General features: G+C 43.8%; 1 protein-coding gene across 2 annotated transcripts in view; it reads left to right on the top strand.

Annotated features, from left to right (window-relative positions):
* PUS10 (pseudouridine synthase 10) overlaps window positions 1-17,112 on the top strand; it is a 79,939-nt gene that overhangs the window by 57,421 nt on the left and 5,406 nt on the right. For both annotated transcript variants that reach the window (XM_005305647.5, XM_065589640.1), the window contains exons 11-17: window positions 8,674-8,799; window positions 11,012-11,068; window positions 12,036-12,112; window positions 12,204-12,259; window positions 12,378-12,495; window positions 13,888-14,030; window positions 15,252-15,351. In XM_005305647.5, the coding sequence (XP_005305704.2) occupies window positions 8,674-8,799; window positions 11,012-11,068; window positions 12,036-12,112; window positions 12,204-12,259; window positions 12,378-12,495; window positions 13,888-14,030; window positions 15,252-15,351 (677 nt within the window). The remainder of the gene's footprint in view (window positions 1-8,673; window positions 8,800-11,011; window positions 11,069-12,035; window positions 12,113-12,203; window positions 12,260-12,377; window positions 12,496-13,887; window positions 14,031-15,251; window positions 15,352-17,112) is intronic.

Raw genomic sequence — 17,112 nt, 5'->3', positions numbered from 1 at the left:
CCAGCTCTCCTGGACCCCTTTGCCCTTCATGTTATTCTCCCAGGGGATCCTGCCCATCTGTTCCCTGAGGGAGTCAAAGTCTGCTTTTCTGAAGTTCAGGGTCCATATTCTGCTGCTCTCCTTTCTTCCTTGTGTCAGGATCCTGAACTCAACCATCTCATGGTCACTGCCTCCCAGGTTCCCATCCACTTTTGCTTCCCCTACTAGTTCTTCCCTGTTTGTGAGCAGCAGGTCAAGAAAAGCTTTGCCCCTAGTTGGTTCCTCCAGCACTTGCACCAGGAAATTGTCCCCTACGCTTTCCAAAAATTTCCTGGATTGCCTGTGCACCGCTGTATTGCTCTCCCAGCAGATATCAGGGTGATTAAAGTCTCCCATGAGAACCAGGGCCTGCGATCTAGCAACTTCTGCTAGTTGCCAGAAGAAAGCCTCGTCCACCTCATCCCCCTGGTCTGGTGGTCTATAGCAGACTCCAACCACGACATCTCCCTTGTTGCTCCCACTTCTCAACTTTATCCAGAGACTCTCAGGTTTTTCTGCAGTATCATACCGGAGCTCTGAGCAGTCATACTCCTCTCTTACATACAACGCAACTCCCCCACCTTTTCTGCCCTGCCTGTCCTTCCTGAACAGTTTATATCCATCCATGACAGTACTCCAGTCATGTGAGTTATCCCACCAAGTCTCTGTTATTCCAATCACATCATAGTTCCCTGACTGTGCCAGGACTTCCAGTTCTCCCTGCTTGTTTCCCAGGCTTCTTGCATTTGTGTATAGGCACTTAAGATAACTCAATGATCGTCCCTCTTTCTCAGCATGAGACAGGAGTCCTCCCCTCTTGCGCTCTCCTGCTTGTGCTTCCTCCCAGGATCCCATTTCCCCACTTACCTCAGGGCTTTGGTCTCCTTCCCCCGGTGAACCTAGTTTAAAGCCCTCCTCACTAGGTTAGCCAGCCTGCTGGCGAAGATGCTCTTCCCTCTCTTCGTTAGGTGGAGCCCGTCTCTGCCTAGCACTCCTTCTTCTTGGAACACCATCCCATGGTCGAAGAATCCAAAGCCTTCTCTCCGACACCACCTGCGTAGCCATTCGTTGACTTCCACGATTCGACGGTCTCTACCCCGGCCTTTTCCTTGCACAGGGAGGATGGACGAGAACACCACTTGCGCCTCAAACTCCTTTATCCTTCTTCCCAGAGCCACGTAGTCTGCAGTGATCCGCTCAAGGTCATTCTTGGCAGTATCATTGGTGCCCACGTGGAGAAGCAGGAAGGGGTAGCGATCCGAGGGCTTGATGAGTCTCGGCAGTCTCTCCGTCACATCGTGTATCCTAGCTCCTGGCAAGCAGCAGACCTCTCGGTTTTCCCGGTCAGGGCGGCAGATAGATGACTCAGTCCCCCTGAGGAGGGAGTCCCCGACCACCACCACCCTCCTCCTCCTCTTGGGAGTGGTGGTCGTGGAACCCCCATCCCTAGGACAGTGCATCTTTTGCCTTCCAATCGGTGGAGTCTCCTTCTGCTCCCTTCCCTCAGATGGGCCATCTAGTCCACTCTCCGCATTAGCACCTGTAGAGAGAACATGGAAACGATTGCTCACCTGTATCTCCATTGCTGGTGCATGGACGCTCCTCTTTCTCCTTCTGGAGGTCACATGCTGCCAAACCTCCTCACAATCCTTCTGTCCCTGCTGCGCCTGCTCTGAATCTTCAGAACATTGTGGCCGTAGAAGCATCTCCTGACGTCTGTCCAGGAAATCTTCATTTTCCCTTATGCAACGCAGAGTCGATACTTGTTTCTCCAGCCCTCGAACCTTCTCCTCCAATATGGAGACCAGCTTGCACTTTGTACAGACAAAGTCACTTCTGTCCTGCGGAAGAAAGACAAACATGGCACAACCTGTGCAGGTTACAACAGCTGATCGCTCACCTTCCATATCACCGTCCTCTTAGGAGCTTCCTCAACTGTTGCAGGAAGTACTCGGAGAAACCTGCAGATGAAAGCCTCAGTGCGCTCTCCCCACGCGAACTCCCAGGCAAACTCCTGCTGTTAGCCTCTGCTGTTCGCCGCTCAGCTGGTTCGCTGCTGACTGCCCTTATATACCAGTCAGGCCCACTCAAGGCCCACCTGGAACAAAGCACTCCCAATTCACACTTTTCAAACAAACAAGCAAGCAATCAAGCACACGGTCAAACTGACCAACTGTCCCAGCAGCAGGCACTCAGATACTCACCAACACAGCCCCCCTAATGCAGCACTTAGCGTACCTCCTCTTGGACAGCTCCCAGGCAAACTCCTGCTGTTAGCCTCTGCTGTTCTTCCGGGGCATAGTGCGGTGTCAGAACAGGTAGGAACTAGCCTGCCTTAGCCGGGCAGCACTGCTCACAGGACTTTTAATGACCTAGTCGGTGGTGCTGACCAGAACCGCCGCGACCCAGTGCCTTACATTCAGCGACCTAGTTGCTGGGTCGCAACTCGCAGTTTGGAAACCACTGATCTAGTCTGACCTTCTTCATATCATAGGCTAGTAAACATCACCCAGATACCCCTATGTTGAGCCCAATGACGTTAGTTAAATGAAAGCATTTTAGTCCTCAGGAGACTAAAGACCGAGAACTGGAGAGATTGAGGTGCTGCCAAAACCTGAGGCCCCTGCAATAGCAGGGAATCAATTAGGTGAGATAGATCCAGATGATCCTAGCAGGTGATCCATATACTCCCTTCCTTCCTGAGCCCCATAGGTGACTGGTTGAAGCCTTGAAGCATGAGATTGCATTATAAGCATTATCAGAATATAGAACTAAAAGTATTATAGGTTAACATTTAAAGGGGGGGAAAAAGGATATAAAATAAAATATTAAAATGGAAAAGTTAACATTCTCTCGGCCAGCTAGCACTTCCATACTGCATATATGTAATATTTTAATTTACTAATTGGGCTGCGAAATATTTATTTTAATGGGATCAAAATAGCCCAAGTCTGTTGGCTTTCAAATATGTATTTGCTGCAAAACACATACATCTATTTTCACTGGCTGCTGCAAAGGTGGGCCTTTGAGAAAATCCATGTGTGTGAGTGTGACAGACTGTCAGTTTCCTGCAATATCCTGAATAAACTTTATTGAATGAAGTTAAACCTTATTGAATTAGGTTTAATACCTTTGGGGGGTCATTGTATTAAAAATGCAAATGTGTATGTGTTGTGGAATTACATATACCTTGTTTACTAGAAGGGGAATGCTAATGTAGTTCCTCCATTATCAGCCCTTTGAAGCCACCCCCCTGGAGAGGTATGCATATGCTAGTTCAAACTGGATTCTCCAGGGACTAAGAGACAAACAAATGATTTTTGGATAAATAGCCTGGTTTTAAACTGGCTCAAGGCCGTCTTCTTGATTCAGCAAATGGACAGGAGACCTTGGTACATGAAGGGCCCCAATCCTTAGTTTAGGCTTGGAAAGACTGGGTCTACTGGGGCCCCATAGCACTGGGTGCTTAGTCTGAGCTGAAGCTATGATGAACTTATAACCACGAGGACTCCCCTTGGATGGAGATTTGAAGGATTGCTCCTGGCAGAATCCATGTTAGGATTGGGGTGTTCCTTGTAAGCTTATTAGTATGCATGTAGGTTCTTTTATTGTTTTTAATATGTTTTCTGTGTAGTGCTTTTACCTTAAGAATAATACAGTCTTGCATAGAAACCTGTGTGATACCTTATAACTGCAGCAGTTATACTTGTTAACCATCTCTGAAGAGAAAACAGTCAGGTTCTGCTTGGGCTGCCTGTCTCTGTTGGGGATAACACAGTGAAGGCAGGGAACTGTGCAGCCTGGAAATACCCCAGTCAGAAGGGACTGAGATGCGGCTCTCCACCCAAGAAAGGCTACGGCTGGACAGCTGGAAGCCCGAGAGTGGGTGGCTTTGCTGCACCAGTGAGGGGAAATATAGGTGCAGTTGCCCTGAACTATGACATGGAGGAAAGAGGGGCTTGGTGTTCTGCAGGTGATCTCATATTGTTTTAATAACTTATGGCAGGGGCATCTACAGCCTTGGATACGCAGCCCTGTTTATTTGTTATATAAATCCAGTAATATACAACGGGCAGGATTCTGTTCTCAGTTTAGGCTAGTGTAAATCCAGAATAGAGCAAAGTCTATAGTGGTGTTACTCTTGTTTTACAGCAGTGTAAATGACAATCAGAATCTGACCCAGTGAGTGGAGTGCATGAGAGTTGATGATGTTTTCAGGACCTTCACTTTTGCATTTCCTGACTCTTAGTAAAAATTTGCAATATTAAGAGGAAACTGTCAAATTGAAAATCGTGTCTATCTGGCTTGGCTTTAGCCTACTATTGTTACAAGTAACACCTAAGTTTATTAAAATTGAGAGAGATGTAGTATTTCTCTCTCTTAACATTTTGATTACTTTGTGCATTTGACAATGCTTTGTGCATATTCATTTCACAGTTTCCCAAAAGAAGCAGTATTAGTCAGTTTCCTCATTTGTTTGTGTGGGGTTTTTCACAGAGCAAGGGGGGGAGGGAGGAACATTTTTAAAAACAGGAAAATGTGATAGTAAAATCATAAAAGCTGACCAGGGGATGAGAGGAAGGTGGTGTACCTGTAACTGCTTTGAACTCTTATGTTTTTAATAAACTAGATTTCAGTTTGAAGAAGTCTCTCTAACTTTATATTAAAATAGGGTTTTTGCACCCTGCAATTCTTCATAGAATCATAGAATATCAGGGTTGGAAGGGACCTCAGGAGGTCATCTAATCCAATCCCCTGCTCAAAGCAGGACCAGTTCCCAACTAAATCATCTCAGCCAGGGCTTTGTCAAGCCAGGCCTTAAAAACCTCCAAGGAAAGAGACTCCGCCACTTCCCTAGATAACGCATTCCAGTGCTTCACCACCCTTCATAAATCAGTTCTTGCCATGACACACACTCTTATTTCTCATAGAAGTGAGAGATGGAAAAGTCCTTTTAGATAACCCAGTTCCATCTCCCAGCCAGTTCAGGATTGTTCCTTGATTGAAGCATTCCTTATGTTCTGTGGGAGGTGTTGTATTAACATGCGATAACATGAGGCTGTGACTAGAGCAGATCAGAGGAAGACAATTCTGTTTTATGGCAGCTTTTGAGATTTCTAAATTCAGCCTTGTTCCACATCGAAACAAAACTAAAACCTTCCGAATGTTTTCATGAAAATGGAATTGTTTTGAAATGCATGTTTTCTGATTGAAACCTGAGCTTTGTGATTTGGGAAATGACATATGGGTAGGTGTTTAGAGTACTGGGACGTGAGAGACTCAGGTTCAAGTCCCTGCTCTTCCTGATTCAGGGGAATGTTTTTCATCCCAAATCACTCTGAATGAGGCCTAGGGATTGAACGTGGGGGCTTGTCTCACTTAAAACGGTACAAACTGCGCCACTGTAGTGCTTAGTCTGCAGAAGAGAAGAATGAGGGGGGATTTGATAGCTGCTTTCAACTACCTGAAAGGGGGTTCCAAAGAGGAAGGATCTAGACCAGGGGTAGGCAGCCTATGGCATGCGTGCCACCGGCACACGAGCTGATTTTCAGTGGCACTCTCACTGCCCGGATCCTGGCCACAGGTCCGGGGGCTCTGCATTTTAATTTAATTTGAAATGAAGTTTCTTAAACATTTTAAAAACCTTATTTACTTTACATACAACAACAGTTTAGTTATATATTATAGACTTAGAGAAAGAGACCTTCTAAAAACGTTAAAATGTATTACCGGCACGCGAAACCTTAAATTAGAGTGAATAAATGAAGACTCGGCACACCACTTCTGAAAGGTTGCCGACCCCTGATCTAGACTGTTCTCAGTGATACCTGATGACAGAACAAGGAGTAATAGTCTCAAGTTGCAGTGGGGGAGGTTTAGGTTGGATATTAGGAAAAACTTTTTCACTAGGAGGGTGGTGAAGCACTGGAATGGGTTACCTAGGGAGGTGGTGGAATCTCCTTCCTTAGAGGTTTTTAAGGTCAGGCTTGACAAAGCCCTGGCTGGGATGATTTAGTTGGGAATTGGTCCTGCTTTGAATAGGGGGTTGGACTAGATGACCTCCTGAGGTCCCTTCCAACCCCGATATTCTATGATTCAGTGTGGACACTACCTGTCGTGCCAGGAGGGATTCTCCCATTGATGTAGTTAATCCATCTCCCCAAGAGGTGGTACATCGGTCAACGGAAGAATTCCTCTGTCAACCTAGCACTGTCTACTTGGGGCTTAGGTCAGCATAACTGCTGCTCAGGAGGGTGGATTTTTCACATTTCTGACCGTAAAAATGACCTAATTTTCTAGTGTAGACCAGGCTTGAGTTTCCTGTTGACCTAATCATCAGGCTCTACACCTTTCTCTCTCCTTCCCCCGACCCTCCTGGATATGTCTCTGTGACGTTGCACTCCATATGTTTATGGAAATATGCTTATGAGTGTGAATATGATGTAACTGGAATATGCTTTATGCAAAAGGTCTCTTATAAGGTATCATTACAAAGCTTATAATCTACTGAGTTTGTTCATCCTATTTGTCTGAATGTATCATTCTTGTATCTGAAGCTAGAAATATGAAGTATTACTCTGAAGTCCTATCGTAATTACGCAAAGTGTGGGCCATTAATGATGGCTTGGAATCTTGATGGCTCCCATTGACCAGGACAATTGGTTGTAAATGGCTCTGTTTATTTGTAAGCCTTCCTGTGTTCGCGAGTCAGGCTGGGAAGAATGGAGGCTTGGGGTCTCACAGGACATGTGACCATGTCACCTGGTACTGGAATCCATCTTAAACCTGGTGCTTTTCCATTTAGAAGAAGGGGTGGGGACCCAGAGAGACAAAGGATTCCCGCCTTGTGCCAAAGCTATAAAAGGGGGTGGAGCAGGACAAAGAGGTTGCCAGTCCTGAGAAATCCCCTAGTTACCACCTGAGCTGGAACTAACAAGAACTGTACCAGGGGAAAGGATTGGGCCCAGACTAAGAAGGCGTCTAGTCTGTGAAAGAAGCTTATTGGAACATCTCTGACAGTGAGATTTACATATATTCAGTTTCTTAAAGGTATTAGGCTTAGACTTGCGTGTTTTGTTTTATTTTGCTTGGTAACTTACTTTGTTCTGTCTGTTATTACTTGAAACCACATAAATCCTACTTTTTATACTTAATAAAATTACTTTTGTTTATTAGTAAACCCAGAGTAAATGATTAATACCCGGGGAAACAAACAGCTGTGCATATCTCTCTGTCAGTGTTATAGAGGGCAGACAATTTATGAGTTTACCCTGTATAAGCTTTATACTGAGTAAAACGGATTTATTTGGGGTTTGGATCCCAATGGGAGCTGGGCATCTGGGTGCTGGAGATAGGTGACTTGCTGAGCAGTTTTTGGTTAAAGTCCGCAGCTTTGGGGGCGTGGACCAGACCTGGGGTTGTGTTGCAGCAGACTAGCATGTCTGGCTCAACAAGGCAGGGTTCTGGAGTCCCAAGCTGGCAGTGGAAAATGGGCTCAGAGGTAATTCCAGCATGTCAGGTGATAGTCCCAAGGGGATCTCTGTGACCGAACCCGTCCCTGAAACATTTTGGCTTTAATGAAATGATGTTCTAACCAGCTCTAACTGTGACCTCTCTGGCACATATCCGCTATCAGAATGGAGAGAACAGCTCTGATCTAGTGTTTTCCTATCTCTGTTTTATTTATGCACAGAAATCAGAAATTCAAAATTGTAATCTCCATAGCAACTGTAATTCGAGAACCCTTGTGCCTGTGTAGTATTTAGTACATGGTGTTAATTTTAATGATTTAATATAGGTGTGCAATATTGCTGAGTTACAGTTGCTGGAGAATCCCTACATTTGAATTCCCTATCCGTAAGATGCAAAGTATCAGCTGTAACAATGTATTAGCATTGTTTTTTGCATTTAATTTCATTTAAAAAAAAGAAAAAGGAAGAGAAATGTGATATGATGCAGGAATACTACACTACTTACATCCAACAAACTATGTTAAAAAGAACAATAAGATGACAAAGTCAAGTACTCAAAAATTCCAGAATTAAGATTGCTGTGGAGCCTTAATTTGGCTCCCTGGAGCAGGTGTATTATCATACAACCTTTAATTACATAATCATATACTATTGTTAACACACGGCCCCTGCCTCATTCAGTGAATGAGAAGTTATTTGATATTTCCTTTTACCCCCCCCTTTTTTCAGTTGTGGACCCCACTTTATTTAACATATATCATCCAAACCCTGCACTGAATAGAACATTCTTAATTTCCTCCTGAGCCTTCCTGTTGTGCTCTCCCCATAGTATGTAAATTATTAATAACAAACATGAGAATTTATCTTTCCCCATAAGACTAGGGAATTTATCTTTCTCCATAAGACTAGGTAAAATGTGCTATGAAACACTAGAACTCAAAGCGCCAGTCCATTATGTGAGCTCAGTGGTTCTCACCCTATTTACCATTGTGGGCCGCATATACAGCACTCTGTGTGTTATGTTGGCCACATCCACACAATATATATACTACCTGTATGGCACTGAGGATGTCACATGGGCCACAGCTGTGTGCTGATTGGGCGGCAAGTGGCCCACCGGCCGCGGGGGTTGAGAACCACTGTGTTGGATGCATTAATGGTAACATACTTGTTCTTTTGACAGGAAGGTACAACAAATATTCAAGGAATTTACCACAAACTCCCTGGATTATAGATGGAGAGCGAAAGCTGGAGTCTTCAGTGGAAGAGCTGATTTCAGAGCACCTAATGACAGCGTTTAAAGCAGATAGTGAGTGTCCAGTATTGTATATCTAATTCATAGTACTTGGGTTAATTTTTCTTACACATCCTGAAAACAACTCCCACAACTGGCCCATTGGGTTACCAGCCTCAATAGACAGGCAAATTGAATGCACGTGGAGAGAGAACTACTCTCTCATCCTTCTCAGCTGTCCTTGCAAGCCAAGGCTGGTCCTTCCATAGCCTATGTTATGCCTGATCATTAAATAATTCAATGCTTGCTTTATTTTGTCTAGTATTACCCTTTTAAAATAGTTCTGCAGCTGAGCCTGATGATGCCAGTGGGTTCAGCATGTATGGTAGTCTGTTTTAACTCCTACACCTCTTTCTTAACAATTTATAAATGAATGCTCATTACAGAAGACACTATTTAACAATTAAGAAATGCTAAAAAGATTAATAACATATTGGTTTATTATCTTATCCTCTGACTATTGCAGTGTGAAAGTGAAGTAAGTGTGAATGTATTCATCCAGTGGTGAGTGGGGCTTAACTCCCAGGCATGGTTGGGGCATGAGCGGTCAAGCCTAGTGTGTGGAGTCAGATCTTGCGGGTTGAGCTGGAGCAAAGGGTCGGAGCCAGAGTCAGAAGCCAGGAATCAGAGGAAGATGAAGGAACAGGGTCTGTCATAGCAGGTGGCTGGGGATCCACCTAGTTGCACAGACAGATTCTTGGTATCTCCTCCAGCTTAACTATTGCACCTGGACCCATCAGGGACCCTGGAAGCAGTGCCAATCAGGCCCCCTGTGGGCAGCACGTCCTGTGGTGCTTGGGCCTGCAAGGCTCATAGCCTGTTGACTGATGCTCTGCCAGAGCTGTTGGGAGGTAGTGTGCATGCAGCAGGTTCTAGAGCTGCGGATCCTCATACTCCCAGCTGGAAAGCCTTGTTTATTAATTGCTTCTATCTCAAGTGTTCCAGAATACCTACCTTGACCCTTTTCTCTTGGTCTTGTTACACTGCCTTTCTGCTGTGCATAGAGATCAACTGTCTAAATTCTAATCAATTAAATAGGAGTTTATCTGTAGGGGAAGGGTGCTTATTGTCCATTTCTTGGCCCCCAGACTCAGGGATAGTGACCATTAGATACAAGGACAAATTTAATTCGAAATTAGCAAAATTCCTTTTCCCCCCGCAGTTGTATATGTCAGACTGGACACTGGGAAAATCCCAAAGTAGTAATCACAGCATACTATTAGGGAAGGTACTGAGAGGCACCTGATTTTAGCATGCAGAACTCCCACAGCTGCTATCCACACTGGTTTGTACATTAATGGTGAGAAAAGGTATGAAGGTCTGCTCCAACCGGTAGCTTGCAGAACCCAAGCAAGGGATCACCTTCCCATTTCTGTTGCTGATGTGGTTAGTGACCTGATAGAACTAGTAAGTACCCCAATGGTTGATGGAGATGGCTGGGTAGACCTCACTGCTTCTGTCCCTCACTCACCTGGCAGTGGAAGCTGAGGAAACCCCATACACAATGAAGAGAGATGTCCAGTTTGTGTGGCCTTCAGGGTTCTCTTAAGACAGCTCCACAAAGCTACTGTCATATCCAGAGTGTGAATTTTTTCCATGTTCTTCCTTGGAGGGATGGAGGTGTGACTGCTCCTGGGGCAGGTTAACTGGGGAAGGAGTCAGAGGTAGGACGTTAAGTACCAATCTAATCCTTACCATATCTTGAGAGAGAAAAAATAAGTCTATTCTTGTAGGTGACACCTGAAGTTCCCTTCCCTTTCTGGCCAAGTGTATGATTAACAGACAAATAGCTTCAGAAGTGAGGAATCTCGCTGAAATCTTGGGAACTCATGAGTGTGTTCAGGATAAGAGTCACGGCGTGAGGAGACAACAAAAGGCTGGAGTCTCAGATTGAGTTCAATCACAACCTTTAGGTATTTAACTCCATCTGGGTAAGAAAAGGAGTAGGGATTAGCAGCGAGTGGGATTCCTTTTAGGATTAAACTGCTCTTTCAAACTTTCTCAAGGTTGTGATGTCCCTCACTCAGGCAGAGGAACTAGGAAGTCTCTATTTGAGGGATGAGACAGTGACTGTCTCCAGTTTTGTTAAAATAGACTGAAGACTACATTTTAAAATAGATTTAAACAGTTTTTCTTCTTTTTCTACAAACAAGCTGAGAAAGCTTTAGATTGATTAAAAAATTTAAAGGTAAAATCTCTCATTCTCTGTTCATATTTGTTTTTAAAGGTTTTAATTTTTCATCCTCGGGAAGAGAAGATGTGGATGTGAGAACGCTAGGCAGAGGTAAGGTTGGAATGTCCCTTCATTAAAGGCATAAACCGAACAAAATGATGTCTTGGAGCTACTCAGACAGATTTTGTTGTTTGTAAATGGAAAACTAGCTTGTGACACAAATGCTACTTTGAAACATTCTCTCAATAATTTTACTGACGTATTTATTTAGAGGCACAGACAGACATTATTTCATAAAAAGAACACTGTGTGAGAGAATAGACCTCACCATAATCTTCTTGGCTGCCCAAATACAAACATTTAGAAATCCATAGCTTGTTATAAATATTCTGTCTTGCATTTCCTAATTTTAATCCATTTATGTCACATTAATAAATATATTGTTTTCTGTTACGTAATTCTGTTTTGCATCTTTTAGTTAGAAAAATGCCTGTTGCTCTTTCAAGATATTCATTTCACTTTCTGGATGTAGCTCCTTTAATCAGCTATGCTAATACTTCCAATAGCTTTCAGCTACACTGAAACAACTGTAGCAAAAAGAGTAAAAATCAATAATGAGGTGTACCAGACGCTGGCTAATTTGTGGTATAATTCCAGGCATTGCATATCCTGGGATCAGCGCTGGCCCAGAGCACAGAAAGTGCAGCCATTTCAACAGATGTTTAGTTGAGGGAGCTGAGTTTAACATCATCTTGCACCTGGGCATTGCTGTAGGTGACAGAAAATAAGCTAATTAACTTTTTTCTTATTTTATTTTTTAATTAGCACAGACTTGTACAAGATGTCTTCTGGGAAGCAGTAATTTGCACTTACTGATAATACTTAGGTTTAGTAGCCAAAAAACGTCCCTTGTTTCTTTCCTTCCATTTGATGGCGATGTCTCTGATAACCTGAAACCCCATATGTGTGTGCATAAGAGTAGACAAATTTTTCACACCTTCCGACCTTAATGCATAAATCCAAACATTAATTTAGAACAACATGTTTTTATGTTTTATGACTCTATGCATGTTGCCAGGAAGGCCCTTTGCAATTGAGCTTGTGAATCCTCATAGAATACATTTTACTGCCATGGAAATGAAGGAACTTCAGCAGGTAAATCATTTGCACTTCATGAAAATCATAAAGCACATGTACTTTTGTAACAGGGCAGCTTTGCTAACCAATTCCTTTTCTGACATCACAGAAAATTAATAACTCTTCAGACAAAATAAAAGTTCGAGATTTACAGCTTGTCACCAGGTCAGTATTTACTGTCTCTGGCAAGGGATTTCAGAACGATGCTTTGGGAATTCTGCAAACATCCTCATTTATACAGCTGTGTAGTTATGCTTATGTGTGATTCATTTCTTTTGTTTAGAGAGGCAATTGGACATATGAAAGAAGGTGAGGAGGAAAAGACAAAGACCTACAGTGCCTTAATATGGACAGACAAAGCAATACAGAAAGAAGATATTGCACTTCTAGATGATATGAAGGTATCTGTATTTTTCTTGCTTTTATAGGTACCTACCTCTTGGTAGGTAGTGCATGTGTCTCTCTTTTTCTCTCTCACTGTGTTTCATTGATCATGGGTTCCTCGTGCCTTTTATTCTAGGGCTTATTGTATCCACTCTCCCATTTGCCATTCCTCTTATGCTGTTAAGTCTAATCTTTCCTACCACACAGTCACTGATGCTGTGCTCCTTCACACAGGATGACCAGTTATTAGCCTATCGGAGGCAGATGTTGTGCCTGTTATCAGACAGCACAAAGTGTTTTTGGAGGTGGAAATCTCTCTCCCCAAGGGCCCTTCATGTAGGGTGACCAGCTGTCCCGATTTTATAGGGACAGTCCCGATTTTTGAGTCTTTTTCTTATATAAGTTCCTATTACTCTCCACCCCCATCCCGATTTTTCACATATGCTGTCTGGTCACCTACCTTCATGCCATCTCAACATTGCTAAGGGTAGACGAGCAAAACAGAGGAGGTTAAAGCAGAACTAGTAGCTATAGCTGCTTGTTCTGTCCAGGCCCAGTCAAAGTCACTTTGGGGACAGTCACAGCAAATAAATCCACATTCAGATGGCTGTGCAAAATCATGCAAACCAAAGGTCTGACACAAGTATCTGAAGTGAAGAGAATGCAGTGGTGGAATATGGACTGTCCCAAGTGTCAGTCGGTGAGACACATTGTGTTGAGATATGCTGGCTGGTAGAATGCCCATTTCTATGTTCAGGTTTTCTAGTGTTGGAACATTGGCCTTAAGAGTCTGGTAGCAAGAGCATTGTCAAGTAGAGACTACTGTTACTTAGTCTTTACTCCAAAAGTTGTGTGTGTTTTGGCTTGAAGTATTAAAATGCATGAGGACAATTGGTGCTCAACAGTTTTTTTATCATACTAGAAAAAGATGCTTCCCAAATCAATGCCTCTTTTTGTAGAGGAAAGCTCTTTAAAGATATGTGATGAAATCTTTGGTCGTCTCAGCTCTGCTTTCTAATTCTTATTTGTGGAGGGTTGGATGCAGTTTAGACAAAAGCCTTTAATTTTTTTGAGAGTGCCCTGAGGCTCTCATTGAGTTTGTAAATCCTGGAGTTATTCCAGCAAGAGACTATGGAGATTTCAAGGTTATTATGCCTCTGCATTTGTGGTTCCACTAGCTTGTATCCGCATGAGGCCTTCCCAATAAGACTCTAATAGATAGTTGCCCCCTTTTTTCTTTGATATACTTGGAGGAAGACTTAAAGAAGAAACACTTCTCAGAAGATCCTTCAACTACCAGAATATATTATTAAAAAGTAGTCTTATATGAAAAGAAAAAGCTATATAGGTGTTAATTTGTGTGTGCTCTGTGTTGGACAGTTCTTTATTTGTTTTAAATTCTCCAACAGGAATTAAAGATTGATCAAAAAACACCTCTGCGGGTTCTTCACAGAAGGCCCTTAGCTGTAAGATCTCGCGTCATTCACACTATGAAATCTGAGTACATAGATGACCATCACTTTCGCCTGCATCTGAAAACTCAGGCAGGGACGTATCCTTTAGACCTACTGCATGATAAATTTTAGAAATAGTATGTTGTTACCGTGGTCATACAGGTGGTGTTTTCTTTTGCAAGTGCTAGTGTAGTCTGTTTGCATTATAAACCCCTGATTTTTCAACAGTTCATACATTGGGTTTTAAGGGTTTTTTTAAAGTTTGCTTTGAGCTGAAACATGTACAAGTTACAAGCTCAGAAATGCAATTGGTATACATTGTTTTGCTTAGTAACAAAAAAAAGCCCCTAATTATTTTCAAGGTACAGGAGAGCAACAAATGTATAGATATACACAGATTTCAGGCCCTTTATTTGTCTGTAATTTAAAAATGGAGTGTTGCAAGCCTTTGGCATAGTCTAGATTGGGATAAAGATCTGTGCATATTATATGCCAATTGCTGAGGTTTTTTTGCCTGTATTTTCACTGAAGTCTTCAGTGGTGTTTGGGGGGCAGCATTTGGCTCTACATCTGTAGTATACCCTAAGCACTCAGCTGTTTTTGTTTTTTTAAGTAAAACCTCTCAGTATTGACGTTAAGTATCAGACATAGCCAATAGTACTTTTCAGATTGATTTGCGTAGTAGCATTATAAACTCGCTGTGTATTCTGAGTGGATGTGTTAAGAAATTCTCAGTTTTGCCTGAAAAACACTTTTTAATCCACCCTCTTGGTTCTAGTTCTTATATGGGCCTCCAAAACTGCGTGAATAAACATACCAAGAGTCCTATTCCAGTTTCCATTGAATCAGGAGAAATGTGTTTCATTCCCTAGATGCAATGGAGGGCGTGGGGGAGGTTCAAGATATGTAATTAATTTGTATTTGCAAGTTTGTTAGATCCTGGGTTAAAAGTATTTGTTTTTATGTTTTAATATTTGCCTAACACTTAGGTACTAAGAGTCTGTTTAAGGAAAGTTAGCAGTATGACTCACTCATTTATTATCTGAGAAATAGTTATATAACATTTTTAAAATGAAACCATTCTAATGACTGAATATTGGTATGTAGTATCGGTTGTTGCTGTTTACTGTAACAGGTTTAGAATTTAGTAAAATGTCACTACCCAGTTTAAAACAAACACAAGCATGGATTGTGATCAGGAACAGAAATAGATTTTGTATTTCTGCTTTGTGTTTTTCGCCATATCCTTTTCACCTTTCTTCATTAATCAGCTCCGGTCACGAAAGGCCCACACTCACTTTTCCTTAAGCAAGATCTAGTTACATTAAAGAGTTTGTACATGGAGATTTTGGAAGAACAAAACCCAATATTGGCTTCCTACTTAAAAGAACTGCTGACATTCTGGAGCTGGATGTAGAGGTAAACTGTTCATAATATATCGGGGTGGCCACACTGTGGCTCTTTTACAGTTGAAGTGTGGCTTGTGGGGCTCCCCCCCCCCCATGCATCCCCATTCTCCACCTACCAGACTAGTGCGGGGGAGAGCTTAGGACTACTGCCCTGGTGGGGCTAGGGGCTTCTGCCAAAGATGACTGGTGCCTGCTGAGAGTGTGAGGGCACAATATAAAGGTTGGCCCCCCCAACAGCTTGAATCATGCCCCCGCTTACCCTCAGTGGCCCCTCCCTGCAGCTCCCAAGTGTTAGCTCTGCCTGGAGAGACAGTGGCAAACAGCTGGGAGCTGCAGGGAGAGGCTGCTGCCTCTCCCCACAGCCGGCCGGCCGCAGCTCCCAGCTTGCTGGCTCTAGCAGCTGCTATGCAAGGAGGGGCGTGGCAGCACCATGTGACCAAGTGGGGCCAGCAACACTTGGCAAAAATCAGGGCTGGGGGGGACATGACCCCAAATCCTGTCCCCCCCACATTGCTTCTGGCTTCTTCCCAGCAAAGAGGGAGGTCTTGGGGATTCAGCCTGGCAGGGCTCGGATTTCAGCAGGAGTGGGGCTTCAGCCCCGAGCCCTCCCAGGATGCTGAAGCCCCGAGATAGTCCTGCAGGGAGTGGGGAAGCCCAGAGCTCCAGCAGATGCACCCTGACTCTCGAACTTCTGAAGATTGTTATATGCGGCTCGGAGAGTCAGTAAGTTTGGCCATCCCTGTAATGTATCCCATCTTGAGGTCTGCAAAGCAGTTGCATTTTTAAGGGTTTGTCTACACCTGAAAAATAATCCAGAATAAGGTACAGTATGAATTTAAAGCAGATTAACTATTGCAAAATGGATTAAGCTCCTTTGGAATAAGGCAGTTTTATTCCAAAATAAGAGCATCCACATATGGAGTTGATCAGGATAGCTATTCTGGAATTACGCCTTGTGTAGACGAGCCCATAAGCTATATGTATAAACTTTCTTGCTTTGGCTTAATTAACAATCCTTACTGCTATTAATGCAAAATATGATGTTAATACAAAATAATTGTTAACATTTTAAACACATCATTGAGTAGGGTTACCATCCGTCCGGGTTTCCCCGGACATGTCCGGCTTTTTCAGCTTTAAATGGCTGTCTGGGGGGGATTTCTAATAAAGTAGAAATGTCTGGGATTTCCCCCTTCCCCTCATGCAGAGTGCGGTGCGGCTGATTGGACGGCTGGGCCTGATTGAAAGCCGCTCGCAGCCACTGGGGCCTCTAGCCCCTCCTCCTCTCCCACAGAGCAGTGCCACAGTGTTTGGCTGCACGTGGAGCTCGCAGCTCTCCCTCGACCTGGGGGGGGGGGCAGGCAAGGGGCAGGGAATGGGGGGGGGTTAGATTGGTTGAGGGTTCTGTGGGGGGTGGCTGTCGGGAGAAGGGGGTGTAGAGAGTGGTTGGGGCAGTCAGGGGACAGGGAGCAGGGAGACTTAGATAGGGGTGGGGTCCTGGGGGCAGTTAGGGTGGGGGGGGGTCTCAGGAGAGGGCAGTCAGGGGACAGGTAGGGGGTAGGGAGATTCTGAGGGGGGCGGGAAGTGGGAGGGGGCGGGGCTAGGGCGGCACCCCGTGTCCTCTTTTTTGATTGTTGAAATATGGTAACCCTGTCATTGAGCCATAGAATCAAATGATGTCATAGATGTCCTTCACTGACGTCTTCGGGGCTTGCTACGGGAGCAGGAATCTGCTTACCTGGGGAAGGGTCTCCTGGATATATTGTGCTTA

Source organism: Chrysemys picta, chromosome 3 (genome assembly GCF_011386835.1).
Source record: "Chrysemys picta bellii isolate R12L10 chromosome 3, ASM1138683v2, whole genome shotgun sequence".
Lineage (NCBI taxonomy): Eukaryota > Metazoa > Chordata > Testudines > Emydidae > Chrysemys > Chrysemys picta.
Note: the sequence above shows the minus strand (reverse complement) of the source record. Positions and strands in the feature narration are given on the sequence as shown.